At 37.9% G+C, this 27,630-nt stretch overlaps 1 protein-coding gene across 1 annotated transcript; it reads left to right on the top strand.

Annotated features, from left to right (window-relative positions):
- The first annotated feature begins 989 nt into the window (after nucleotides 1-989).
- On the top strand, nucleotides 990-19,412 carry TMA16 (translation machinery associated 16 homolog). The gene is made up of 7 exons (XM_033133490.1): nucleotides 990-1,136; nucleotides 8,056-8,168; nucleotides 13,400-13,437; nucleotides 14,717-14,801; nucleotides 15,981-16,129; nucleotides 17,664-17,706; nucleotides 19,173-19,412. Exons 1-7 carry the CDS (start codon nucleotides 1,134-1,136, stop codon nucleotides 19,363-19,365), a joined length of 624 nt encoding a protein of 207 aa, XP_032989381.1. The 5' UTR covers nucleotides 990-1,133; the 3' UTR covers nucleotides 19,366-19,412.
- Nucleotides 19,413-27,630: the final 8,218 nt, after the last annotated feature.

The following is a 27,630-nucleotide window of genomic DNA, read 5'->3' as shown; positions in this document are numbered from 1 at the left end:
TTATATATTTGGAGCTATATTATTAAACACATGTATATTTCAAATAGAAACTTTTTATCATTATGAAATGATCTTATCTAGCTACCATAATACCTTTTGACTTACAATTTATTTTGTTTAACATTAATGTATCTATACTAATATTGTTTTCATTAGTATTTGCTTAGTACACCTTCATCTTTGAGTTTTAGTTTTTCTGTTTCCTTATATTTTAAATATTATGTCTCTTATAAACAGGACATAGTTGTATGTTTTAAACCCAATATGACATATTAATTTTTTAATTAGGGCACTTAGTCCATGATTATTGCTATATGTATTTAAATCTACCACCATATTTTTATTTTTTATTTTTCTAGTACTATATCCCCCCCCTTTACTTCCTTGCATTGAATGATCTGAGTGTTTTTTAAAATTATTTTCTCTACTTGTTTGTATCCTATTCAAAGTTATATAGGCTGTTTCTATTTTTTTAATGGTTGTCCTAGAAATTAAGCATGTGTTTTTATTGTATCAATATTTAATGTTAATAAATACTTAACCGTTATACACAAACACACATCTCTGTATATTTAAGGCACAGGAAAATATCTACAAACTATCTACAATAGTTATTGGGTGGCCGGATCCTTAGATGGAAGAGGATGACATGGGGGAGGGAGCGGAACGGGGGAGATCATTTGGTCTTTTCTGAGCACTCCTCCCAGGAGAAGGCCTCTGGAATTGCGCACTGGTCAGACGCCCACGCTCTGCGTCCGGGCCTGGGACGCCACTGGCCTGGAGCGTCAGGCGTCGACGAGCCCAGTTCAAATCTCCCGCCTCGTACTCGGCGTGGAGCCAAGTTCACCCTCCTGCCCCAAGCTCCCTCCCTCCAGGCCACGCGAGCACGCAGAGAGGCTGCCCGCTGGACTAGGGCTTAAAAGTCCAGCACGGGCCAAAAAGACCAGGTCTCGGTTCCCCGGGACGTTTTAGAGAAACGTACTTGCCCCTCCCTTTCCGGTCGGGTCCGCCCCAGCTTCTTCGGTCCCACGTGTGTTTGGGTTGGAGCCGGACTGGGAACTCCTGGAGCTGCTGTCGGTGAGGTAGCCCGGGTCTGGAGAGCAGAGTCCCCCCGGGGCCGCGGGGACGTCACCATGGTGGGCACCCTCGCGCTCCCTCGAATCCGCTTGGCTGTCTGGAAGGCTCTTGTAGAGCAGAGTGACGGGAGGAAGAGTCTTGGGGAGCTGGGAGGGAAGAGGGTGCGAAGTGATTAATCACACTGGGCGGCACACAGGGGCGGCGGGGTGCCGGGCGAAGCGGCCCGCAGGAGGCGTCGGGGCCCAATCGTCCGGACCTTAGAGGTCTGCGTCTGAGTGCTGACGTGCACACAGGGCGCCGCGCCGTTCTTCCCTTCGTGCCTGACTTCATCCTGGCCACTGCCCCCTCGGGGGAAGATGCGTACTTTGACATTTTTCGCTTCTCAACCAGTGTATGGGGACACTGGGCGTTGGCAGAACTCGTGAACGCGCTGCTTCCACACACCAGTGCCCCCTGCGGGGCGGGTAGACTGGGTGGGCTCAGGTGCCTCTTCCTGTGCGCCCATCCACCGCCCTTTAGTGACCCCCTCACGCCCCAAATCCTGCTCTTTCGTCCCCCATTCCCGCCCGCCACGGCGCTGAAAATGGTTTGTTGTTTTTATTAAACTCTGAGTAGACGTGAAACACACTTTATGTAACACACTTATAAAGTAGAAAGATTAGCTGTAAAAGGACCTCTTGTTTATCCATTACCCAGTATAAGAAATAAAACAGCATAGCTTTTGAAAGCCTCTGTGTTCCTGGAACCTATAACCTTCAGGAATCCCTCAGAGGTAAACGGTATCTAAATTCTGTATAATTCGCTTACTTTTCTTCATAGTTCCAACTTATATTTGTATTCCAAAACTATTTGTTGTTTCTTCTTGCTTTTTTCACTTACGTTCTTGAGAATAATTCTTGAATAGGAACATGTTTTATAAATATTCATTTTCAAGTTTTTAATAAAAACAGTAACATAAAGTATAATCTGGTAAAAGTTATGATACTCTGGCTACTTTCTCCCCCCCACCCACACCTTTTTGTTTGTTTGTTTGTTTTTAATATAGCTGTCATTGTTGTCTTTCATGTCTACTACAGTCTTTTTGCTTTAGATTATATGTGTTTGTGTAAATTCATTCTTTTGTTTATCATCACATTTGTGCTATATCCAACCCTTTTTAATTTTCTTTCACAGCCTTTCCCTTTCAGAGTGGAACATTAAAACATTAATAATCTTATTGTGTGTGAGTGATTCAGGGGTTGATTGGTATTTGACTGTAGTTGTCCTTGACTATGAGAATTTCACTTTTGTCAGGCTGTGTAGTAGAAGTATATTGCCTTATCGTAAGAGTCAAAAGAGAGGCACACGTATTATAAATCTGTTCTTGTTGGCACATTTCCTGCCCTGTCATTTTTCAGGCATATCTCCAGTGATTGTTGCATCTTTTGTTGAATTTAAACTCAGCTTGGCACTGGAGGTTTTCCACCTAGACTTTTATATCAGTTACTTTAAACTTATTTCAGTAGAACTCAGATTGTTGGCCATGGCAACTCAGTAGACTGAGCTGGCACCTGTCTTTGCTAAATTACCATCTTGGTGAAATTACTTAACCCTTCTAAGTCTGAGTTGTCCGATCTATTAAATTGGGATAATCATAGTGCCTACCTCAGATAATTGTTGTGAACATTAACTGGAAACCAGTTAACCTGCTGTCTTGGTAAATGTTAGTTGTAATTGACTTTAGTAATAGTAGTAAATAGTAACAGCTCGTAGTTGTCCACTCTTGTTTCTTTATTTTTGCTTATGGTGGTTTCCTAGGGTTTCACAAGTTCATACCTTTCCCTTGTATCAAAACTTAGCTAACATGGATCTTTTCAAACTAATCCATCCCACATAACACTTTTCATTCTGCATTAGGTTTTAGTGCTTTTTAGTCTGGTGTGTACTAGGCACTCACAGGTATACTTCTTTTTTATATGAGCCTGTTAAGGAGTTTGGGTGTGCTTATCTACCTAGCTAGATTATAAACCATGAAAAAGTGTACCATCATCCTCCCTTGATTACTGTGGGCATGAACTATAACTGACTGCATATTCCTTAATGACAAGAATTGTGTGTTGTTGGGTTCACATCTATAAATGTGAGCTATAACAAATTAGCTTAATACATCTTGTTTTTCTTTTTAGCTGTATTGAGATATACTTGACATATAACATTGTGTAAGTTTAAGATATACAATGTGATTTTTTATACATATATGTTATGAAATTATTGGCACAATAAGCTTAGTTAGCGATCCCTTGCTTCACATTATTTCATTTTTTTCCCCTGTTGTGAGAACTTTTAAAATTTAGTCTCTTAGCAACTTTCAAGTATACAATATTGTTAACTATAGTCACCATGTTGTACGTTAGGTCCTCAGAACTTACTCACCTCATAACTGGAAGTTTGTACACATTGACTACCTTCACCATTTCCCCCATCACTCACTCCTGACAACCACTAATCTACTCCTTGCTTCTTTTAATTTTGTATTTTAACACAAATATTTGAAGCATATTGCCCCTGCAGTGCCTTTCTCTGTTGCTGTTTTGTTTTTTTTTTTTGGAAACTATTTGTGTGTTTTCTTCTATTACTCTCAATTCTGAATTCAAAGAATAGTTTAGAATGAATTTCCTGAAGCAGGACATTCTGTAGGAAAGACTGTAGGAAAGAGATACTTTCAATACAAGTTTTGTGATTCGAATATTTCTGATGCTAGAAACTTTTCAAAGTAGGCATAGTTATTCAAAACAGTTTATTAGTTATGCCTATGAAAAGAAATTGTACTTTTGCTATATCTTTGAAAGTTAAATTTGCTAATTTCAAAGCATATACTGTTAATCTTCTATAGAAAATACACCTTAAGACTTGTCCCTCAGTTTTCTTTATATGTTTATATTCTGTATTATTATTGATAAGAGTTTTATTTCAGTTTTCTGTTGAAGCATTTTGTTGGATTTTTTGTGTGTGTTGTGATATACTGAAAAATATGAAAATGTTTTGGAATGTAGTGTTTTATTGTACCTATTTCTGTGCCTTACTATATGTACACATCCTGCCTTGAGGCATCTTTTTCATGAATAAGTTATTATGAGGAATCATAAACTACAGTTGAGTCAGAATACAAGTTGTTTCTTTGTACCTTCTTTGTACTAAGTCTTGGTTTCTTTAACTGAGATCTTCTAAAGCTATGACAATGTTTTCATACTACAAGGGTATCAAACTATTTTTTGTTCTAAAGAAAGTTTTTAAATCTTTAAAGGAAAATTTTTAAAATAATTGTTTTATTTTTCAATTACAGTTGACATACAATATTTCATTAGTTTCAGGTGTACAACATAGTGATTAGACATTTATATACCTTATGAAGTAATCACTTGATAAATCTAGTACACATCTGACAGCATACATATTTATTACAGTATCATTGGCTGTATTTCTTATGCTGTACTTTTACATCCCCATAACTATTTTGTAACTATCAATTTGTACGTCTTAATCCCTTCCCTTTTTTCACCAATTCCCCCTAACCCCTCTCCTGTCTGGCAACCATCAAAATGTGCTCTGTATCTATGAGTTTGTTTCTGTTTTGTTTGTTAGTTTATTTTATTTTTTTTAGATTATACATATAAGTGAAATCATATGGTATTTGTCTTTGTCTGACTTATTTCACTCAGCACAGTACCTTCTAGGTCCGTCCATATTGGTGCCGATAGCAAGATTTCATTCTTTTTTATGGCTGAGTAATATTCCATTGTTTATGTACCACTTCTTTATCCATTCATCTTTTGATGGGCACCCAGGTTGACTCCATATTTTGGCTATTGTAAGTAATGCTGCAATGAACATATGGATGCACATGTCCCTTAGTGCCCCAGCAGTAAGTCCATCTGCTGGTCCTTTAAGAGGGACCCCTCGGACGACTGTAGCCGCCCATGTCTCACTCAGCCACAATCTCCACTGGTTTTCACAGCCAAAAATTGTGGTGACTTCTCTTCCTGGCACTAGAATCCTGGGCTGGGGAGCCTAGTGTGGGACTGGGATACCTCTCCTCAGAGGGTCCCTTTGCAGCTGAGATAGCTCCCCGATTTGTAATCACCACATGTAAGTGTGGGGACAGCCTGTTCCACATCTCCGCCCTTCCTACCAGTCTAGAGGTGGCTTCTATATGTCCTTAGTTATAGGACTTCGGTTCCGCTGGACTTGAGATTCTCAATGATAGTTGTTCTGTAGTTTCGATGTGGTCATGAGAGGAGGCCAGCACAGCGTTTATCTACTCTGCCATCTTGATTGGAAATCCTCAGGGGAAATTTTTCGCAGACTTGAACATATTGCTGAAACAGTGTTAAACGGCTCTGCAACTTTAGCTGTTAAATTTTAACAGCTTCAGAGAGCACCTTTTTGCCTTGAGATTTTTGTGACTTGTTTCATTTTATTTGTTAGGATATGAAACAAGGATACCTTTTCAAAGAGCACACTTTTGTTTTGGGTGGGTGGGTGAGGGGCTTGCATTAGTTATCTCTCTCTGTGTAACAAGTTATCCCAAAATTGCATGGCTTAAAACACCAACATTGATTATATCAGTTTCTGTGGGTGAGGGATCAGGCAGGGCTTACCAGGTTTCTGCCTCTCGGTTTCTCACATGGTTGCCAGCGAGGTATAACCGGAGGCTGTTGTAAACCCTAAGGCACGACTAGGGAGGATCCACTTCCCAGCTCACTTACGTGGCTCTTGGTACATTCATCTGCTCGTGGACTATTGCACTGAGGGCCTCGGTTCCTCACCGGCCACTGGCTGGAGGCCTCCCTCCGTTATTTGTTACATTGGCCTCTCCATAGGGCAGATCACTGCATGACACTTGGTTTCCATTAGAGCAAACTAAGTGAGAGAGCGAAACAGAGAGTAGACAAGACAGAAGTCAGAGTCCTTTCAAAATCTAATCTCAGGGTTGAAATCTCATCAGTTTTGCCAAATGTTATTTATTAAAAGTGACAACACACTGGAGGGGAGAGGATTACACAGGGGCATGAGTATCAGGAGATGGGATTCGTTGCGGGCCCTCTTAGAGGCAGCCTGCCGTGAGCTCTGAAAGTTTTTACTTGATTTATGTTTACTAGGTAAACTTCATGCATAAAAACATTCTTATGTCTTCCCCCACCCTCACACACGTGCAGAGAGACACACAAAAGAATGCACATACTGTTTTATGATGGCTTTATTCTTTATTCCCTTATATCCATAACCAACTTCCAGTGCCATTTTGGGTTTCAGACTTGGAGCTCTCTTCTCTGGTCAGGTTTTCCAAGAAGGGAGCAGTACATACTTGTCAAGTATTTTAGAAAATATTTATTCAAGGAATGAATGCATGTGTGAATGAGGAATTGGTGGTCCTTTTAATTAATTCTGTCTGGAGTGTTTTACAAAGGAAGTGACTTTGACCTGCATCTCTTCAAAAGACAAGTAAGGAAATGGATTTTGCAGGCAGAGGTAACAAGCACAGTTTCAGGAAGTTAAGAGACAGAAAGGTTTGTTATGGAAATCGTGAGAAGTTCAGTAAGAATGGAACGGATGATGGATATTTTGAAGAAGGAGAAACAATGATGGAGCAGTAGGTTGGGGGTAGATTGTTTTCCATGTTAAGAACTTAGGACTTAACTGTGAGCTGGTAGAGTTAGTGTCATAGAAAAATAAGCTCTGTGACTTCCATGAAGGACTGACTAGTACCGGTAGTGAGAACTTAATGGCCATCCTAGTCGTGAAAGATTATGAGGCTGAATTAAGGCAATGGCAATTTTGAAGAGAAGATTCTAGAAACATTTAACGTTTTTGAGTATCAGGTGTGTTGAGAGACTGCTAGCTGTCCCCTAATAGACTTTCTTTTTCCTCTATAGTACGTAGTTTATTCTTGTCTGAGAATAAACATTACATTTACTAATCTTCCTTACATAACCTTCTGTTTAAATTTTGGTCAGTGGGATGGAAGCGGAAGACTCTGCAGCTTCCCAGATCTTGCTCTTAAAGGAAAGCGGTATGCCTTTTGATTTTCTTTTCTACTTCTCACTGGCTGGAATTTAGACCTGGAATTACTACGCCATGTTGGACTGTATGGGTACACAGGAGGCTGGATGGCCTAAGGTTAGTGGTATAGACAACAAGATGGAAGGAACCTGGATCTCTGACGGCTTTGATGAGCAGAGCCTCCAGCTCCTGCTTTTTTACTTGATAGAACTAAATTTTATCTGGGTTGAGAAATTATTATTTTGGGTTTCTATTCTAGGAAGCCAGACCTAATTCCTAAATAATAATAGGTGTGATAAGATATAGAATTATGTAGGAATAAAGAATTGCTGAAATGTCTAGTTTAGAGCGCTGAATGAATTGTGACCTAGTTAACTGGCATAAGGCTTGAATGGGAAAATAATTTGTTTCCTTTTGGATGTGTTAATTTGGAGATGGCTTCTATTATTTCCTCTGTTCCTATTTTCCTATGAGCCCAACTTTGATTTTATTTGATTCACTGCCCACTCTGTTCCATGTACAACTTCTACAATCAAGCTGCCATTAACATCCTGTGTTCTTTCTGCCCTCCTTAACTTTCTTAATTGTTACACAAATTTCCAACTGTGCGTCCACTCCCCATCTGCATTTTCTGTTTGTACCTACTTTGAAGCTGAAACAGTTGAAGAGCTGGCTTTATTGACCCTTTCCGGTCCTATCTGTATTTTCTTACATCATGGAGAGTAGTTCTGAATGTATCTGTTATGACCATGGAAACAAAGACTGAATTATTTAACAAGTCTGGCTCATCTCTTGATTCCTAGTGTAGTGTTCCTGGCTCAAACTATTTCTCTTATATTACTGTTTTTAGAATTTATTTTTGGAGGGATTTTTTTTTTTTTGACAGAAATCACTTATATATCTGACTTAATATGTGTCATACGTTTTCTTTCATTTTAGCCTAAAGCACCAAAGGGAAAAATTGTGGGACGGGACAAAAAAGTCATCCATCCGTACAGTAGAAAAGCTGCTCAAATTACGAGAGAGGCCCACAAACAAGAAAAAAAGGAAAAGTGAGTGTCTTTTTATCGTTTGTGTTGTGCATTGGTGAAAAGTCCATTTATATATTTTTCCTTCATCAATATTCTTCTTCTTCCCCTAAGTATTTTCTATGCACTGAGGGTAAAACAGTGAACAGGAATTCAGCTCTTACAGACCTTACCTGAAACAGATACATAAGTTTAAGTAGGTTGTGATGAGTGCAGTGACGGAAAACTAAAAAGGACTATGGGATGGAGAGCTAGGTAGATGTTCTATTTTACATAGGATAGTCATGGTCCTATGACTTCTCTGAAGAATTTACATTTGAGCAGAGAGCTAGAAGATGGGAGGGAGGGAGCTATGCAGATACACACGTGTGTGTGTGTGTGTGTGTGTGTGTGTGTGGCATATAGGTGAAAGTGACTATTAGGCATCTCATAGGAGATACAGAATGGGCAGTTGGATATATTTGTCTGTTGTTCAGAGGACAGGATAGGGATGTAGACGTAAATTTGGGAGCCATCAGCATCTACGTGGGTCTGAAGCCATGAAATCAGATAAGGTCACCTAATGAGTAAATGCAGATAGGAAATAGAAGAGAGCCCAGGGTTGTGTCCAGAGGCCCTTCACCTTGGAGAGGCTGGAAAAAGGAGGATCCAGCAAGTGAGACTGAGAGGGAGGGAAAAGAAAATAGCGTTTCAAAGAGAAGGCGGTGCCAATCTATGTCCTTTGCTGTCCATTAATGTGAGGACTGAGGATTGATTTAGTCATTTGACTTAGTAATGTGGAAATCATTTAGTAAAGTGGAGAGCCTATATATTTTTGTGGGTTATCTTCTTAGTTGGTGTTCTGGAAATTACATGTTAACTCAAAACAATCTAATTCAGGTTAATGGCAAGTTAATTTCAATAGTATACAAAAAATTTGCTCCACTGTAGCTCCATTCCCACCCCTGCCTTTGTACTGTTGTTGTCATTTAAATTACATCTTTGTACATTAGAAGCCCATAAACACAGTTACGTAATTATGTTTTTATGTTGTTGTCTTAAATTAGAAGAAAGGTGTTACAAATAATAATACATTTATACTATCTTCAGGTGTGCTGTTGTGTTGTTGATATTTGCTTTGTGTCTTTCCTGGACTAATTTTGTCAAGTCTGTTCATTGCGTGTGGCCATGGAAATTTTTGCTCAGTTAGTGGTCAGCTAATGTTTAGACCGCGATTTCTCTAAATGTCTTCCACTAATAGGTCTGCCAGGCATTGCCGAGGGCCTCTGTGAGTCGTGGGGCATACCTTCAACACTCCAGTGGGCAGTTTACTGAGACTTCACTTCTTGTTTGCACAGAGCCGCCCCGTTAGCCAGAGGTGAGAGACTAGGACTTCATCAGGTCTTTTCTTGGCATGACCCAGTCCTGACAGTCTCGGTTCCCAGGAATATGTTGAAGCTAGCTTTTCAAAGCTCTCTGTGCACCTTCCATTTCCCAGTTTTGTTTTGTTTTTCTTTTTAATTTTTTGATCAGCCTTTTGTTAGCCCCCAATTAGTAATATCGCTCAGGAAGCTGCTGTCTTAGACAATTACTGCTGATGATTTTCCAGAAACAACCTGGGAATCGGGCTGTTCCCGCAGAGAGAGCTCTGCGTCAGATTAAATAAAGACAAAGTAACTCTGAGAATGGAGCTTTTCAGAATGTTGCCTTTCAGATCAAATGGTGTCAGTTTTTTGAGTAGCAGCATCACTGATCATGAGTCATTGTTTAATTTAAATGGGAGCACAGTCACAGATAGCATCTTACAATGCCGCTGATCTCCTGCACTAGAGCATTGCTTCCAGGAAGACAGAAATATGAGTTGCATGTTTTCAAAAATGGTTGGTGACAAGGTACTCAGACTGTTGGGACAACTGTAAGCAAGATGATAGAAAAGGTATCAGTAGGACTTAACTTGAACTTTGGCTACTTGTGGCTTCTTAGAAATCAATAACAGTTATACAATACTGCTTTAATGGCTGCATAAGAAGTTATACCACACATCTTAGCAGCATGAAACAAACACAGTTTCTTGGTCAGGAATCCCAGTGGCTCAGAGTCTTTCACAGGGTTACAGTCAAGATATTGGTTGGGGCTGCATTCATCTCAGAGCTTGAGAGGGAGAGCTTTTGCTTCCACGCTCCCTCACGTGGCTGTTGGCAGACCTGAAGTGATGGCTGGCCGTTGGCTGGAGACACTAGTTTCCTGCCATGTGAGCCTCTCCATAGGGCTGCTCACAATGTGGCAGCTTGGTCCCTCCAAAGCAAAGGCTTTGAGACAGAGCGAGAGCGGGGAGCAAGATGGAGGACAGTCTTTGTAACCTAATTTAGGAATGACATTCATCATTGCACTCTTTTATTTGTAAGAAGCGAGTCACTAGGTCCAGCCACCTTCCAGGGGATCAAGGACACAAATCAAGAGGCAAGAGTCAGTGGGGACCATCTTAGATAAGTACCACCATTTGTTATCCTCCTACCAAAGATTCTTGATTTTCTAAGGAACACAGGTAGCCAGGCAGTTCAGAGTATCCAGCCTCTGTACTTTTTCTCAGAACCCAGGATTCTTTGTACTACTTCCTAAGGTCTCTTTTTAGGGACAAAGAGAGGTGGGGGACGTGGAGATCACAGAGGGTATCTGTTAGGGTGCAGTGCCTTTGACCAGTAGTAGAAAATGCAAAACCAGCCTTGCTGGGTTGATCAGATTGACTCTCACTGATGTCCTCTGATTACCTAAAGACACTGCAGGAGTGAATAGCAACAGAGTAAGAATCCAAATGTGTTCTTCATTTTTAGTATTTGAACGCTCTGATTTAGAACTGTATGAAATACCGCTTCTGTTCATATTAAAAGAAAGTAGTATGGTTTGTACACCAGGACATTTCAAGCAATGCAGAATTTACAGGCAGCAAATAGCTATTGTGTACCATGACTTTAGCTTTGCTTTCTCAGCATAGCAACATTTTGTTGTTACGTACTGTCATCCTATCCTGCAGGGTATGTAGCAAGGAACTGTAGATACCAAGTGAAAATGACTTAGTACGAAAAATTAACAAAGGGAAACTACTAAGCATAATGGATAAGAATCTAGGAAACAGATACTTTTGAGAATTAATCTATTATCTTTCTGTTTTTCTTTATCCCAACTGATACTACTCTAGTTCCCTCATTGAGTTTATTCAACTTGACTTCTCACCAGATTCTTCTCTCCGGCCTTACTTGAAAGGAATAAATTCTTCCAAAGTTATTCTGAACCTTGTTATGAAGTGTTCTTTATTTTTTAAAATCAACTTTGAGGTATACATAACATACAATAAAGTAGACATATTTTAAGTGTGCAAGTGTAGGGCTTTGACAATACACTGCTGTAATGCCCCTGAGCAGTACACGGTGCATTTTTATCCTCCCCAAAGGTTCCCTATGCCTCTTCCCAGCCAGCCCTTCCTCTCCATACTAAGCCTCAGGCAACCACTGATTTGCTCTTTATTTTGATAGATGAGATTTGTCTTTCCTAATGTTTCATATAAATGAAATCATATTGTATATAATATTTTGTGCCAACTTCTTTTGCTTATCATAACGTTTGCGAAATTTATCCGTGTTATTTCACATATTAGTTGTCTTTCTCTTCTATTACTGAGTAGTATTCCATGGTATTGACATGCAGTTTCTTTATCTATTCATCTGTTGACGGTCATTTGGGTTGTTTAGACTATTTGGCTATTTATTACCGAGGTCTGCAAACTAAGGGCCCAGCCCCTGTTTTTACGAAAACAGTTCTATTGGAAAGCAACTATGCCCATCCTTTCACATTGCCTATGGCTGCTTTGAGGCCACACGGGCAGAAGGGAGTAGTTGTGATGGAGACTGACCATATGGCCCACAAAGCCTAACATCTCACTCTCTGGCCATTTAAGAAATTTGACAGCCCCTGTTATTACGAATAAAGCTGCATGAACATCCATGTACAGTATTTGTGTGGACATACGCTTTCATTGTTCTTTTAGTTTCTGGAACTGGAATAGCTGGGTCATATGATGGATGTATGTTTAAGAATATAAGAAATTGAATTTATAAGAAATTAAGTTTGTAAGAATTGCAGGTCATGTGAAAAGTGTAATGTTTAAGTATGTAAGAAATTGCGTTTTCCAAAATGATTGTACCATTGTATATTTTCACCACCAGTGTATAAGTGTTAACATTTGGTCCATATCCCATTAAATATATTGTATTAGTTTGTTAAAAAAAAATTAGCCAATCTGATAGGTGTACAGTAGTATCTCAGTCTGGTTTAATTTACACACTTAGTAATCTTGATGGCTACTGGTGTTAGGTATCTTTTGATGTGCTTATTGGTCATTTGTATGCCTTTGTTTTGATGGGAAAAAAATCTGTTAAAATCTTTTGTCCTTTTTGGTGTTGGGTTGTTTGTTTATCATTAAGTAGGAAGAGCTGTTTGTATATTCTGCATGCAAGTCTTTTATTCATTATTTGTATTGTGAATATTTTCTCCCATTCTGTGGCTAAACATTTTTTTATAAAAGAGACTTCGTTTTATTCTCTAGTTTTCTAGTTGTTTAAAGTGAGAGAGTAAATCCTGTCTGCTTTCGTAGGACAGGGGCAGTGGATATTTTGTTCATTGCTGTATCCCTAGTGAGTGGTATAAAGTGTACCAACAACTATCTAAAGATCTCTTCTGAATGAATTAGTATATAGAATATCAACAAGAGAAGGCATGTATCACCTCACTGTTTTCTGAGAATAAATGAGTCTTTTTCTTTGTTATAATTCCTTTCAAATTTATGAAAAGTAACCATTCTGCTCTGTTCTTGTTGAAGTTTAAAAGGTGACAGTAATGTATTTTGGTCTTGGTGGCAGCACTCAATCTTCTAGAAGATAATTCATTACTCTTTTGTGCACCAGTATTCTGCATATTACAATACCCGCCTGAACATTCATAATTCAGTCAAGCTCATTTGTGTTTTCAAAACTGATTTGTTCTATAGGTGTCCTTTAGTCATTGAAGAGCTAAAGAACTGTTTCTAATAACATTTTGTTCCAGTGATTTAAAAGAGAAGCATGGTGTTCAATGTTTCTGTATTAGCAAAATTAATTTCATATGTACGAAAGAATGATCTTTGAATTAAGGTCTTTTAGGCAGTTTTTCTTTTTGTTGTTTTGACAGATTTTTAAAACTTGCTTTGGAAATTTTCTAACATGTTATGCACCTTTTCTTCTAAGGTCGAAGAATGAAAAGGCGTTGCGTCTCAAACTTATTGGTAAGTAGATTTACTTATTTGACATTCTGGCTAGAATATTGTGAAGTTCTGCCCTATACCTGTTTTTCTTTTGACTTTCCTAGTGAAATACTGTTTTTTTCTATGTGAATTTTCTTTAACAGTCTTGATTAAAACAAAACAAAATAAAATCAATCATTAAACTCTTAGAACAGTGTTAATAATATTTCTAGCTCAGTGTTTCAGGAATTATTTGGTTTGTATTCACCTACCTACATAGCTATCTGCATCTATCATCCATCTATCTATCAGTCTATCTATCTATTTATCTATCTATCTATCTATCTATCTATCTAATCTATCTAATCTATTTAATCTATCTAACACTGAAGTTTAATTCTAGTGCCCTAACCATTAGAATTACGGCCTAAGTATTTTGGAAACGGTAGTTCATATGTAATGATGTGGATACATAGATTCTCAGTCGCTAGATTCTCAGCTCAGTGTCACAATCTTTTTTTTGGAGGGGTGGCAAATTTATTGTGATAAGCCTAAGATTTCCAAATAGTGACTATTAGGTTTTATTACTAAAATAAAAGGTATTTGAGTTCTTACCTAATGCTTCATCGGGTAATGGAGTAGTATTTCTAAATCGGCTCAGTATCTGGAGTAGGGCCATTTCTTGATCTCTAATATTGAGAAATCTCACTGAAAGTGACCCTCATAGTCTGATTTCCTCTTAAGGATGAGGTCTGTTAGCTCTTTGTATCAGGCAGATGCTTATGTTTGATGTATTTACTAACTTTGAGGCCCTGGACGGGTTACTTAACCTTTCTCATCTGTGAATGGGAATAATACTAGTACTAACCCTCATAGAATTGTGAAGCTTTGGCATAGGGCCTGCTGCTTACTAGATGTTCAGCAAATACCATTTTCATTGTTAATCTCATTTTCATTTTTATTTTATTATAAGTTTTCATTTTTATTATTTTACTTCAATCCTTTGCTTTTTACATGCTTAGACTGTTATGTTAAAGTAGTCTTTTTTTTTTCTTTTTTTTTTAAATTTGTGCATCCTTGTTGGTTAAGAAATACATACAGAAAAGCGTCCCTCCCACCCCTTTCTCTCCCCCAAATTAAAGTGTGACAATTTAATTTCTTTCAGACTGGTTTAATTAGCTTTGAGCCCACGCAAGCCTTTATATTTAGCATTGAAATAAATTTTGATACTGTTTTAAACACATCGATGTTGAAAATTATAATGAATATCTCTTTCCTTAAATGATGACTTGTAGTATTTATCTTGTTCTTGTTGTTATAGGTGAAAAACTGCAGTGGTTTCAGAATCATCTTGATCCCCAAAAAGTAGCATATTCAAGGAAAGATGCTTGTGAATTAATTGAAAGGTAAACACTGGGCTTGCTTTGAACAAAAGGTCAGAAAGAGCAATTCTTCAGTCTGGTTCTTCAAGAGACAGACTTCTGTTCTGGATTTATAGAAAAGCAGATGGGCTTTGTTATTGAAAAGACTCGACTCATGTCCAAGTTTCTAAACTTGAGTAGGTTGTAACCTGTGTGGGCCTCAGAGTGGTAGTCAGCCCAGCTTCTTGGGACCTGGAAAGGCTTCCCGGGGACATGTCATCTCAAGTGTCACCTGCAGGATAGGCGTTAGCAGATTGAGGTAAGGTAGTTTGAAGAGCCTCTAGGCAGAGAGAACAATATCTAAAAGGCCCAGACGTGAGAGCAACATGTACAGTGATCTGCCAGACATTTAATACGAATGAAGTAACAAGTTCAAGGAGGGAATTGTGACAGGTACAATAAGTGACAATCAACTCATGAAAGACATCAAATATCATTGTAAAAGTTTGAACTTTATCAAAGGACATTGGTATGAGAGCCATTGGAGGCTGTCATAGCAGAGCATGCGAGATGATCATATTTAGACTTTAGAAAGGTCACAGCAGGGAGAATGAGGATAATGGCCCGAGGGCCCATGGCTTTGGCCAGGAGACTGCTGGGAGGCTGATGAAGCAATCCAGGAAAGAGATGGTGGCAGCCTGTGCTTGGTTAGTAGCAGTGCAGTGAAGAGAAATGAAGGATTCCAGAAATATGAAGAAGGTAGAAGTCTCAATCTTCAGTGAAAACTTAGATGAGGCATAAAAGGGTGAGAGAGGAGTCAAGGAGGACACTTACATCCTTAACTTGGGCACCTGGATGGATATTCATACTGTTTCCTGAGATGGGGAGCCAAAGAGATGGAGCAGGTTGGCTGGGGGCGTGGGGGGAGGGGAGGCGTGAGGACCTGGTCAGTTGGGATGTGTTACGCCTCCACAGAACATTCCAGTGCAGACGTCTAGGAGGCAGTTGGATATGAGGATCTGGAGTTTAACAGGTATTTTAATGGCAGGCAGTGATTTGGTTGCTAAAATTTTGGGAATGGTTGAGTTATCCACGGGAGGTCTGAGGACTCAGAGGATACTAAATATGTAAAGGACAGGTGAAAGCTGGGGATTATGTTTTAAATGAAATACTATAAGCCAAATATACAGACTTGGTAACTCACATCATTTTCTTATTTTTCAGGTATTTAAATCGATTCAGCAGTGAGCTGGAGCAGATTGAATTACATAACAGCATCAAAGACAGGCAGGGAAGGCGGCACTGTTCCCGGGAGACAGTCATCAGACAGACGATGGAGCGGGAGCGACAACAGTTTGAGGGATACGGCCTTGGTGTGTTCTTCACTGTGCTTTTCCCTTTTCCTTTCTAAAATACATAGCGATATCAGACATGATTCATCTCCAAAGTTTGTTATTGTATTTAATTTAGTTTGATTTTCTTCCTTTGATTTTTTAAATAATATTTTTTATACTTTTATTTATTTATTTTTGTTTTTTTTAATTGGGGAATATGGGGGAACAGTGTGCTTTTCCAGGACCCATAAGCTCCAACTCAACTCATTGTTTTCAATGTAGTTGTGGAGGACACAGCTCACTGGCCCATGTGGGAATTGAACTGGCAACATTGGTGTTATGAACACTGCACTCTAACCACTGAGTCAACTGGCTGCCCTCTTATTTATTTATTTATTTATTTATTTATTTATTTATTTATTTATTTATTTAATTTTTACATTCCCCAGATCTCAGTTGTGACAGTGACATCATATCTTTGTAATGTGAGAGTAGAGGTTTTCTCTCCCACTGGCTCATACCTATTTGCTTTGTTTTAGATTTATTACTTGCCCATCTCCAACTACATCTGAGTTTCTTTGGAAGGCACTGTGTCCTTCTCATCTTTGTAATTGTGGTACCAAGCTATACTTATTGCAGTCATTCTTGAGAAAGATAGAAATCAAATATTCATGCTTAGCATTGTAACATTTGTTACCATTCCTAAAGACAAGTATGTTATTGGTTTACTGTCTGAAGAAAAGCACCTAGAAGGTGCTTCAGGCTTGCAACGCCCACAAATAGGTGAGGACCCAAAGGCTACATATGGCCTACAAATGGTATTTGATTGGCTTATTAATTATCTGTATAAAAAATGTGATTTCACATGAAAAATGTAGATTTCTGGCTTCTCTTAAAAATTCAGATGATTTGGCAAATAATTTGCTGGATGTCCTATACTTACCTGTCAGTTAAAGGAAGCACTGTATGGCTTCCCTTTGGCATATCCGAATTGACAGCATCACTACTTGCACTTTGGGCCATTAAGTAAAATAAGGGTGACTTGATCACAAACATCGTGATACCACAAGAGTCGATCTGATACCCGAGATAGTTATTAGTGGCTAATGGGCAGGTAGGTGGAGATGAAACAAGGAAAGGGATGGTTCACGTCCTGGGCAGGATGGAGTGGCACATTCTGAGATTTCATCAACTATTCAGACTGGTGGCAATTTAAAACTTATGAATTGGTTATGTCTGGAATTTTCTATTTGATATTTTCGGGCTGCGGTGAACCTCTGATGACCGAAACTTTGGAAAGCAAAACCGCAGATAAGGAGGTACTACTGTAGGTTTGTTTCTACAGATTCTATTTAGCATTTATTATTTAATAGCATTCTCTTTAAACCACCTTAAACTAAGCCCTTTATACTTATAAAACTTACTGTCATATAGAAGTATAACAATGCTTTGAAATTTTGTTTTTCTTTGTATAGTCTTGCTGTCGATTTTTATTTGTTCTATCTGAGGAAACTATAAAATGTTGTAATTTAGAAAACATTGTCTAATGAATTTAAATTATTTTCTCTCCCAGAGATTCCAGATATTGTAAATGCAGGTAATCTGAAAACGTTTAGGTGAGTCTGTCACTTCTGTTGTTCCTTGAAGCTGCATGTAAAATACATGAGACATAAACTTTCTTCCCTTTTCAGTTTAGACATTAGAGCTGAAAGTAAATCAGGTTTTTTTTTTTTTTTTAACCTTTTCTCTTTCATCAAAGTATAATTTTCCTAAATTGTGTTTATTTGAAACACCAGATGCACACTGGAATGCTGGTGACATGTGCTTTTATTTATTTATTTTTTTTTGCTTTTCAAAATATTTTAAACTACGTTATTAAAGTACTAAAAGGACTCCATGTCACTATTCCTTCCCAATACATTTAATTTTTTCCCAATATCATTTAATTTTTTAAATGATAAAATAACAGGGACAGACTTGATGGCTGAGTCACATTGCCAGACAGTTTGCTGTACCTTCTGTTGGAGAAGTTGGTTAATGGGAAGTGATACCAGGGAAAGAGCTAAGTCATTCAAAACCAGACAGTCCAGCGGGCTCGCTAATAGTACTCTTTTTTGACCAAAGAGACGACTGAGTAAGAGTTCAGTTTTGAAACATGGCTTCTTTGTCTTTAGAAAAGGATTTTTGTTTTAAGCATTTTGGTCTTAGCCATGTTCATAGGCCTGAAATTTTATGTTAATTGATATCAGACAAATTTAAGTCCAATCATGTTCTTTGACACCATTAAGCTTATTTTATATTTTTATACTTCTGAATTCATAGAAAAATACTTAGTATTCAATATTTATAAAATATTAGCTCTAATAAAATGCACCAATCACATTTAAATAGTTCATTGTTTAGCTCATGTGCTTGTATTTATAATTTAGATACATGGAGCTTAAGATTCTTTTTATGCCTTTATTTTTTTGTCTGTAATATGAATTGAGTAGATATATATATGCTCTTTATTTCTAAAACAATGTATGTTCTGCCTCTCCCCAAAAAAGCCAGAAATGAATAAATTAGCACAAACTGTTGGTACTGCTGGTTGGAGTTCAGTTCTCAAACAGTCTTCATATTGTTCCTAAAATAAATCAACATGCGATTGTCACCATAAATGTTGAGGTTCAATAACTAAGTTTTCTAGTATAACCATAAAAGTTGCTCGATTACTGACACTTACCTGTGACTTCCCATTGTGTGTGAAAAGAAAAACATTTGCAGATTTGCCAGGTGTGATCCAGTTTCTGCTTGTGAGGTTCTTGATACCATAGAGTCTGACTGAGGGAGGTGTTCAGGTTACGGAGGGTAAAAGAATGCAACAGAGCCTCCTTGTAACTTCTGCCTCGTCTTTTCCTGTATTGCTTTGGAAGTTTGGGATCTGTGGGAGTCTCTGTAATGCATTTTTGTTACTTCTAGTGCATTTGAATCTGCTGTAAATTTATAAACTTTGTTCTGCTACTTTCAGAGTTTTGAATATTGACCTTCTTCTGCTTCCCCACCTCACACCCCACCAACCCGCTATACTCTTTTTATCTAGGGAATGGGATTTTGATCTGAAGAAATTGCCAAACATTAAAATGAGAAAAATGTGTGTTACTGATGCAGTTCCTAAGAAGTGCAAGAAGAAAACTGTTATGAAAACTGTTATAACTGTGGACAAAGATTTGGGGGAATTGGAACTAAATGATGAATCAAGTGATTCAGATGAGGACATGACTGCAGTGGACTGATTTTCCTTTATTTGAGTTGAAAATAAATAATTTGAAAGCTTCAAGTTGCACTTGAATTGATTATTTAGCTTATTCTCTTGCATGATGAGAGTCCCATTTGCATTTTCAAAAACTGTTATGATATTTATTTAAAAATGAATGTTGCTTTTTATTTACACTAAGTTGCTCAAAAAGATGTAGTGAAATAGTGGTTTGTGTTTGTGAGCCATAGTATCTATGTTACCTCATTAATATAAACTCAGGTGTGATTGAAAGGGGCTTGATATGAATAATAAACATTTATTGAAATTTCAAGGGTTTTAGGAGCTTTCTGTCACTAACAGGAACAAAAAACAAATACATACGTATTATAAATCACAATATCACACATGGTATATCTATTTAGGTCTTTGATTTAGGTCTTTGATTTAGGTCTTTGATACTGACCTTGTGCATCTTTTGTCCAATTCATTTCTATTTCGTATTTTGAAGCTATTATAAGTGGTATCAGTTCTTCATTTTTTCTTACTGTTGTGACAGATTTTCTTAATCTTATATCCTGTAATCTTATAAATTCACTTACTAGTACCGTTTTTTTGGTAGATTCTGTAGAATTTTCCACATAGGTGATCATGTTGATTACAAATGAAGAACATTTAGTTTTAGTCATAACATTTGACCAAATACATTAAAAGATTGCAGTCAAATACATCATTTAGCCTCTGAAATCAAATCACCAAAAAATGTTGTGTTAATTTAGGAACAGTTGTGTTTGTTATGAGTCCCCTATGAAGGGGCAATCAGGGGCAGTCAGTCGGCTCGGCCACTACAGCCCAGCCCAGGATGGCACGCAGCAGCAGCTGTGGCTGCGGGCTGTGCCGGCCACCACTCAGGGCAGCACACGGCAGCCCCACGGCAAGGCAACGCACAGTGGCACAATGATAGCTGCGGCCGCACAGGTTGCCGGCCACTCGTGGCTAGCACACGGTAGCACAGCAGCCGCTCAGCTGCATTACGCAGCAACACACACTGGCTGCTGTCCACTCGTGGACAGCACACGGTAGCACACAGCACCCCGCAGCAGCTCACACAGCTCACTGGCCCTGTGGGAATCGAACCGGCGGCCTTGGCATTAGGAGCAGGGAGCTCTAACCACCTGAGCCACCGGCCGGCCTGGATACTTGGGCTCTTTTTTTTTAACTTTTTATCAGGAAGGAACAAGTAGAAAATGAGTATAGGGTGGATGTTTAAATATGCAACCTCTATTGTCTTTATATTCTCTACTGTTAGGAATCTAATGATAAAATGGGATCACTGAGAAATGATTGGGATCACTGAGAAATGATTGTGAAAGCATTCTGTAAATAGTAAATTATTATGGAAATATGTTTCCTGAGAGCAACAATAAGTTGGTACCAACAGCCCGGGCATCGAACCAGCAACCTTAGCATTAGGGGCATTAGGAGCATGGTGCTCTAACCACCTGAGCCACCGGCCGGCCCAGATACTTGGCCCCCTTTTTTTTAACTTTTATCACGATAGAACAAGTAGAACATGAGTATAGGGTGCATGTTTAAATGTGTAACCTCTATTGTCTTTATATTTTCTACTGTTATGAATCTAATGATAAAATGGGATCACTGAGATGATTGTGAAAGCATTTTGTAAATGGTAAATTATGGAAATATGTTTACTGAGAGCAACAATAATTGGTGCTTGGGATTTTTATACTTAGGTCTATAATTTTACTTGTTTACATCTCAAAGGAGGGACCGCCTCACTTAGTATTTTCACAGCTTTTCATAAGTCAGTAAAACATGTTTATGTAAGTTAATATGTAATATCTACAGTTATATATAATCATAGATAATTACATAACAAATACAGAATTCTAAAACATCGATTTACCATTCCTCCCAGCCATAGAAATTAATTCAGTTCAGTTATTAGTGTTACACACAAGTTATTTAAAAAGTCAATGGAAGACACACTTATTACACTTTTAAATCTTGAAATCAGGATACTTCTCATAATATCGAAAAACTTGCTGACTATCTTTTATACTGTAAAGTTTTCATTGGGTCTTACAACCAATTTTGTTTCATAGTTAAGGAAGTAGAGAATATTGTACCACTACATGTCACAAACATTTTGGGGACATAAATTTATATTACAATATTAGCCTCCATGATCTTTAATGCATGCCATTTATTTTTTTACTATGAAGTATTTATGAATGATTATTCTACCTTAGTCATTATATGCTCTGATGTAGAGGTCACAGACTTCTCTAATATTAGTTTTTGTTTTCAAAGGCCAAATTGTGAAAGATGAATATGTATCTTTTTAAAAAAATATATGGAAGTGATGCTCTAACACATTCATGCCGTTCTTGGACCAGCCTTGCTCCCTTAAATGAAACTGAAAAGATAACACCGCTGAAATCACAAAAGGGGTTCTAATTAAGAATAGAGAATTGCCTCGGAGGTGACTCAGATTCGGATCTTATATACAACTTGACCTAAATGCCATTTTTTCTTTATTTTAAATTTCTTGAAAGAAAGCAAAACCAAATTAGTATAATATTAAAAGATATACTTTAAAATGACCCTCAGTATTATGCCATCATGAACTAGCTGCTTTTCTAATTACTTGAAATATTTTCACATCATTCCATGATCTCTGCATATGGTTCCTATGGTACATTATGTGAGTCTGATGTCCCACAGTCTCTTCCGGGTAAGAGTAGAATCTAACTTCAGACTGAGAAAGGACTGGATAGTAATGCCATCATCAGGAAAGCAAAAGATGTCCTCATGTCCCCCAGCCATTTGAAAACTTCTGTCATCGCATTATCAGCACTACCCTTTTCTATACCCATTTTAATATAGTAGATTGCATAATTTATCATTTGTTCACTCATTCAGAAAATCTTTATCAACCTGTGTCAGGTGCTGTGGTGGAGCTCTGGAATTGAGAGATGAACACATGTTCCTATGAAATCATACGGTTCTTGACTTTTTCTGTCTGACTTATTTTGCTTAGCATGATAATCTCAAGATCCATCCATGTTGTCACAGATGGCAGTATTTCACCTTATAGCCATGTAATATTCCATTATATACGTGTACCACATCTTCTTTGTTGTACCACATCTTTATCCAATCATCTATCGAAAGACACTTCAGTTGTTTCCATATCTTCGTCAGCATGAATAATGCTGCAATGAACATTGGAGTACATACATGTTTACAAATAAATGTTTTCAGATTTTTTGGGTGGATACCCAGAAGAGGGATTGCTGGGTTGTACAGTAACTCTATTTTTAATTTTTTGAGGAAACTTCATACTGTTTTTCATAGTGGCTGTACCACTTACAACACTGAATAGAATATATTTTTCCTATAATCTCAAAAACATTTCTGAGTGATTAAATGATAAATGAACATACTATGTTTCTTAGACAAGTTCTTCCATTAATATATCATTAATATGTTTATTATGTTAAGTATATTCAATATAAGTGATGCATTAATAAAAGTGTGTGTGATTTTATCTACTGTAAACTTTCAATTTTTATCCATAACAAGTATTTGGAATATCACATTTATGTTTAAGATAAATTTCCACTGTGTTTTTCCTAATTTTCCTCCAATCAGTTACATACTAATTAATGTGAAGAGAGGGATGGGAGTCCTCTCATAATTTTCAGTTGAAAAATAATACAAGTGATAATACTGTGTATTCTCTTGAATACAGCTGATACATATGCACAAATATTGAATTTGGCTAAAGTATTTTAGTGATAACAGGTTCTTATGTTATAAATTAGAACACCACTTTATAAAGCTCATCAAACCTTTTTTCTTCATAAATGACTTCATATGCAGGCAAATGTGTAATATTTAACCTGGTTTTGACTTAAATTCAATAATATCAATTGGCGAATAATGCAATATAGATTGATGCTATTTTTCTGGAAGTAATTATACTATTATAGTTTCTGTTGTTTCAGAAGTTAATACTATTTTGCAATATCAAACGGAATAGTCAAAATTTTCCTTGTTATGTCTAGAGCAGAAAATGAAGTAAAATGGGGTTAAGATTTAAACCCTGATGTCTACTTTTAACTCCCATCTTTTTCTCCACTTTACAACCTACCTTTCTGTTTTTGTGCTCAAAGTGATAAGGAATATCTCCTGGATATTGAGGATCTTACATGCAAAATTACTCATAAGAATTCGTTAGTTTTTTTTGTTTTTTGTTTTCATTCTTAACAGTGAAGCTGTGTTAAATAATGCATAACTATTTGTCTAATTTTAAAAAATAGAGACATTAGACTCATTCTAATCTGAATTATATTTCTATAGCAATTCTCACATTTCACTTCGAATAAAATTCGAACTCATCAGCTGTTTCTTTCCAACTTGTCCATTTCCATCTGCATAGGCACCCTGCACTGGACCCAACTCAAATTTCTTGCAGTTTAAAACCTATGAGGTCTGACAATAAAGTTTGTGAACTCATCCTAGAAAAAGTGCTACATATCTCACTGCTGAGTATCACTATGGTCACCTTCAAAGTACTCCCCTGGGGAAGCTTTGCACTGATGCCAGGGCCTAGTCCACCCTTCAAAGCAATTTTGGAACTCTTTTTCTGGAATGGCCATCGGAACTGTCGTCGTATTGCCCTTGATGTCCTGAATGTCATCAAAATGTCATAAAAATAAGGCCATGTCTAACCTGTTTTCCCCCCGCCCCCTGCAGTTAACATGCCTTTCTCCTTCCAGATGGCCCCATGGGCATGTAGAATGGAGAAAAGAATACCAGGATGTTCAGAGTCTCTCCTTTTCTCAATTCTAGGGCCTAGTGAAGGCTATTAACTCAGCCTTTTGAGTGGCGGTCCCAGGGAGCAGGGCCTCTACTTCTATAACTTCATTTAGGATGACAGTTGCTAGTCTTTTATCTATTTAGTTTGGTAAACCATTCTTTTTCCATTCAGGTTCACTTTCTAAGTCTGCCCAGATGAAGTATTTGTATTTTCTATGCAGTAATGTTCCAGATTCCCCCAGCTTAATTGGGAATACAGTGGCTGGGTTTAAAATGTGGTGTGTTTTTATGGTGACAACTGGGTTGTTTAGGAGCATGGCCTGGATTGATCTCCCAGGCGACAACCATTCTGTCCCCTTGGAGTTTATCAGGGATTGAACCTGGTGTGAGGTCCAGATGGCTACAGGTTGTCCAAAAGTCAAATTTTCTCTCTCTTTTAAATTAAGAGAGTGACTTAGCAGCCACTCAAAGGCAAGGAGGCCATCATTTGGCTGTCTGATCTAACTGTTTAGAAAAATAAGCAATTACCCAGGTCAGAGGTCTAAGTTTCTGAGTTAAGACCCCAAGTGCTATTCCCTGTCTCTCATGTTAAATCCAGGAGACCCAAGGCTGGTACTTGAATCAGCTGTTACTTGAGTTCCCGAAAAAGCCCTTTCACATTCTGAGCTCCATTCAAATGATTCATCATGCTTCCCTTTTAGGCCTTCATAGAGAGACTTTTGCTATTAATCCAAAATTAGGGATCCAAATAGAATCTGGCTATCCCCAGAACCGTCTAAGTTGCCTTCTTATGGGAGTAGAATCACAGTTTGCAGATAGCCTCCCTTCTGTCTTCTCAAGATACTTATTTTGTTTCATTTTTAAAGGAACCATTCTTTTTATGTCATCAAAAATTTAAACCAGTATATGTATTTTTTAAACCATTATTTAAGGGGAACAGAACTTTATTGGGGAACAGTGTTTCCAGGACTTTTTTATTGGGGAACAGTGGTGTGTTTTTCCCAGGACTCATCAGCTCCACCCAAGTTGTTGTCCTTTCAATCTTAGCTGTGGACGGCGCAGCTCAGCTGCAGGTCCAGTCACTGGGAGTAGAACATGGCAACCTTGTGGCTGAGAGCCCTGCACTCCAACCAACTGAGCCATTGGGATTTCAGCTCAAGGTCAGCAGCTCAGCTCAAGGTGCCGTGTTCAAACTTAGTTGCCGGGGGCACACGCAGCCCACAGGGGGCGTAACCCACCATCCCCTGCGGGAGTCAAATCCGCAACCTTGTGGTTGAGAGCTCACTGGCCAATGGGGGAATCGAACCGGCAGCTTTGGGCATGAGGAGCATGGAGCTCCAACCGCCTGAGCCACCGGGCCGGCCCCTATGGGTACTTCTTGAGCAGTGATGATGGCTAAATTGTTTTTCAGTAATGTTTCAGTCATCTTCCTCTCAAACATTAAACCTTTTTTCTTTCCTTATAAAATAGGGGAAATGTGATGTGAAATTCATATACTCTGATAGATTGTACATTATTTTTATTTATTTTCTTTGAGCCAAAATGAAATGGTGTAAAAAGAAATGCAGTGACTATTCTTGTTATGTTGATCTCCCACACTTAATCTGTGTTATCTTTGATAAAGGGGATAAATGATTTCAGGTTAGCTCTTTTTGTTAGTATATTATTTTCTGCTTTCTCATTGTGAAAAGTGATAGGTTTTATTTGTGGAAACAGACCTAAAGATTAGAGAACCAATTTTTTTCAGTTGTGTTATTTTTTCTTCTAAGAGATACTAATGTAACTCAGTATGGCAAGTATCATGAAAAATGCAGGCATAGTAGCATGTTATTCACACAACTTAAGTATTTTTTAGTCTATTTCTAAAGGATGCAATGCAAGTGTACCTGAGTATTTTTAAGGAAAAACAAAAACAATGCTGTATGAGGTCAGCTAGATATCAATTAAGTTTTAACAATTTATCTAAAGTGGTACAGCTTTTTTACTTTTGAAAATTAAAAATAGAGTTTATTTCCATAATTTCACTTCTCAAGGGTCTAATTATTTCATTTGCAATGATGTAACTGATGCTGATTTGCTTTTGCTTTAGTAATCTGTGTGAAAATATGGTTTTATGGTTACATAAGTTCTATCTCTTTAGTCATTGGAAAATTACCTTTGTTTAGTTCATATTTAGTCTCAAAATAGCTATAAAACTGAGTCACAAATTACAGTAAAGAAAATAGTAACTGTTTTACCTGGTCTGATATTTTAAAAGCCATACTGTTAGATGAATAATTTGAGGAATGGCATATCATCCTCTCCTTCAAACATTTGTTTTTTCAGTTTTTCCTATGCTATCAAAGCAAAAAAATATACCAAGCCACAATGCTTGGAACTAGAATAGATAAATACGTGCTGCATGGATGAGTTTACTTTACCATTTAGGGCCATATTTGTCATGTCATTTCTCGCTGGACCAAACTACCTTAGAGATTATTTGTCTTTAGAGTAGTTGCTTTTAAATGATATCCTTAATCACTGTGTATAGAACATGTTCTTTCTGCAGTGCTAACTTGTGCTCTCTTATCTAGACCACTTTGCGGTCAGTAGTCTATCTCGGTAAGATGGTTTCTGCAGTCCATGGCCATGGAGCAGAATTAAAAGTAACTCACTTTGTTGGCACTTCTGTATAAACTAAAGGTTGACAGACTTGTTATTGGAAAAGCTGGATAGTAAATATTTCAGGTATTGCAGGCCAAATGCGGTTTCTGTTGTATAATCGTGTGTGTGTGTGTGTGTGTGTGTGTGTGTGTGTGTGTGTGTGTGTGTTTTACCACCTTTAAAAATGTAAAAGCCATTCAGTTCATTGCCATACACAAATAGGCCACGGGCTGGATTTGGCCTGCTTGCCATAGTTTGCCAACCGCTGGTCTAAATCAGTGAGCTGAACTTCCATGGCCCTATGGCTATGATACATTTCTAAACTCAGAGCAACTAACTCTGAAATCTGTGGTCTCTTTTCCTAATATCCTAGTCACTTCCTTGACCTACCAATGTAAGTATCTCTTTAGGACTCTTTAGCATTAAATAGGAGCTTTTTCTACTCTGTATCTCTTGTGTTTCAGGAGCAGGAGATTGGATAGATGTCCTCTTTGCTCTACTGCCAATTCCAAACAATTTCCCCCTTAGTTCTTTGAAATTTTAATATTCTCTCCCTTTCCTTATTATCTTACCTCCCCGAAGAACCTTCTTTCTGCCCATTCATTGAAGACTTTAGCGCTTGGCTCAGTTTTCTTCCTCTCTCCCATTTTTCAGTCATTTTAGTGATTCCAGTAGTCATGCGGATAACGGATCTAACACTGTCATGTTTAAGTTTCTCAGTCTTTTTCTCTTGTCACATCAGAGGCCTCTCAGTGGTCACACCCACCCAGAACCTTATCAGCATCTGAAACTTCTGTAAACTTGACTTTGAGTA

Source organism: Rhinolophus ferrumequinum, chromosome 18 (genome assembly GCF_004115265.2).
Source record: "Rhinolophus ferrumequinum isolate MPI-CBG mRhiFer1 chromosome 18, mRhiFer1_v1.p, whole genome shotgun sequence".
Taxonomy (NCBI): domain Eukaryota; kingdom Metazoa; phylum Chordata; class Mammalia; order Chiroptera; family Rhinolophidae; genus Rhinolophus; species Rhinolophus ferrumequinum.
This window is presented reverse-complemented; position numbering and strand designations above follow the sequence as displayed.

Excerpts from the sequence above, each read along its gene's own strand:
- TMA16 (XM_033133490.1), top strand. Across the intron at positions 8,169-13,399 it reads AAACAAGAAAAAAAGGAAAA|GTCGAAGAATGAAAAGGCGT; the intron begins GTGAGTGTCTTT and ends TTTTCTTCTAAG. Across the intron at positions 16,130-17,663 it reads GTTTGAGGGATACGGCCTTG|AGATTCCAGATATTGTAAAT; the intron begins GTGTGTTCTTCA and ends TTTCTCTCCCAG.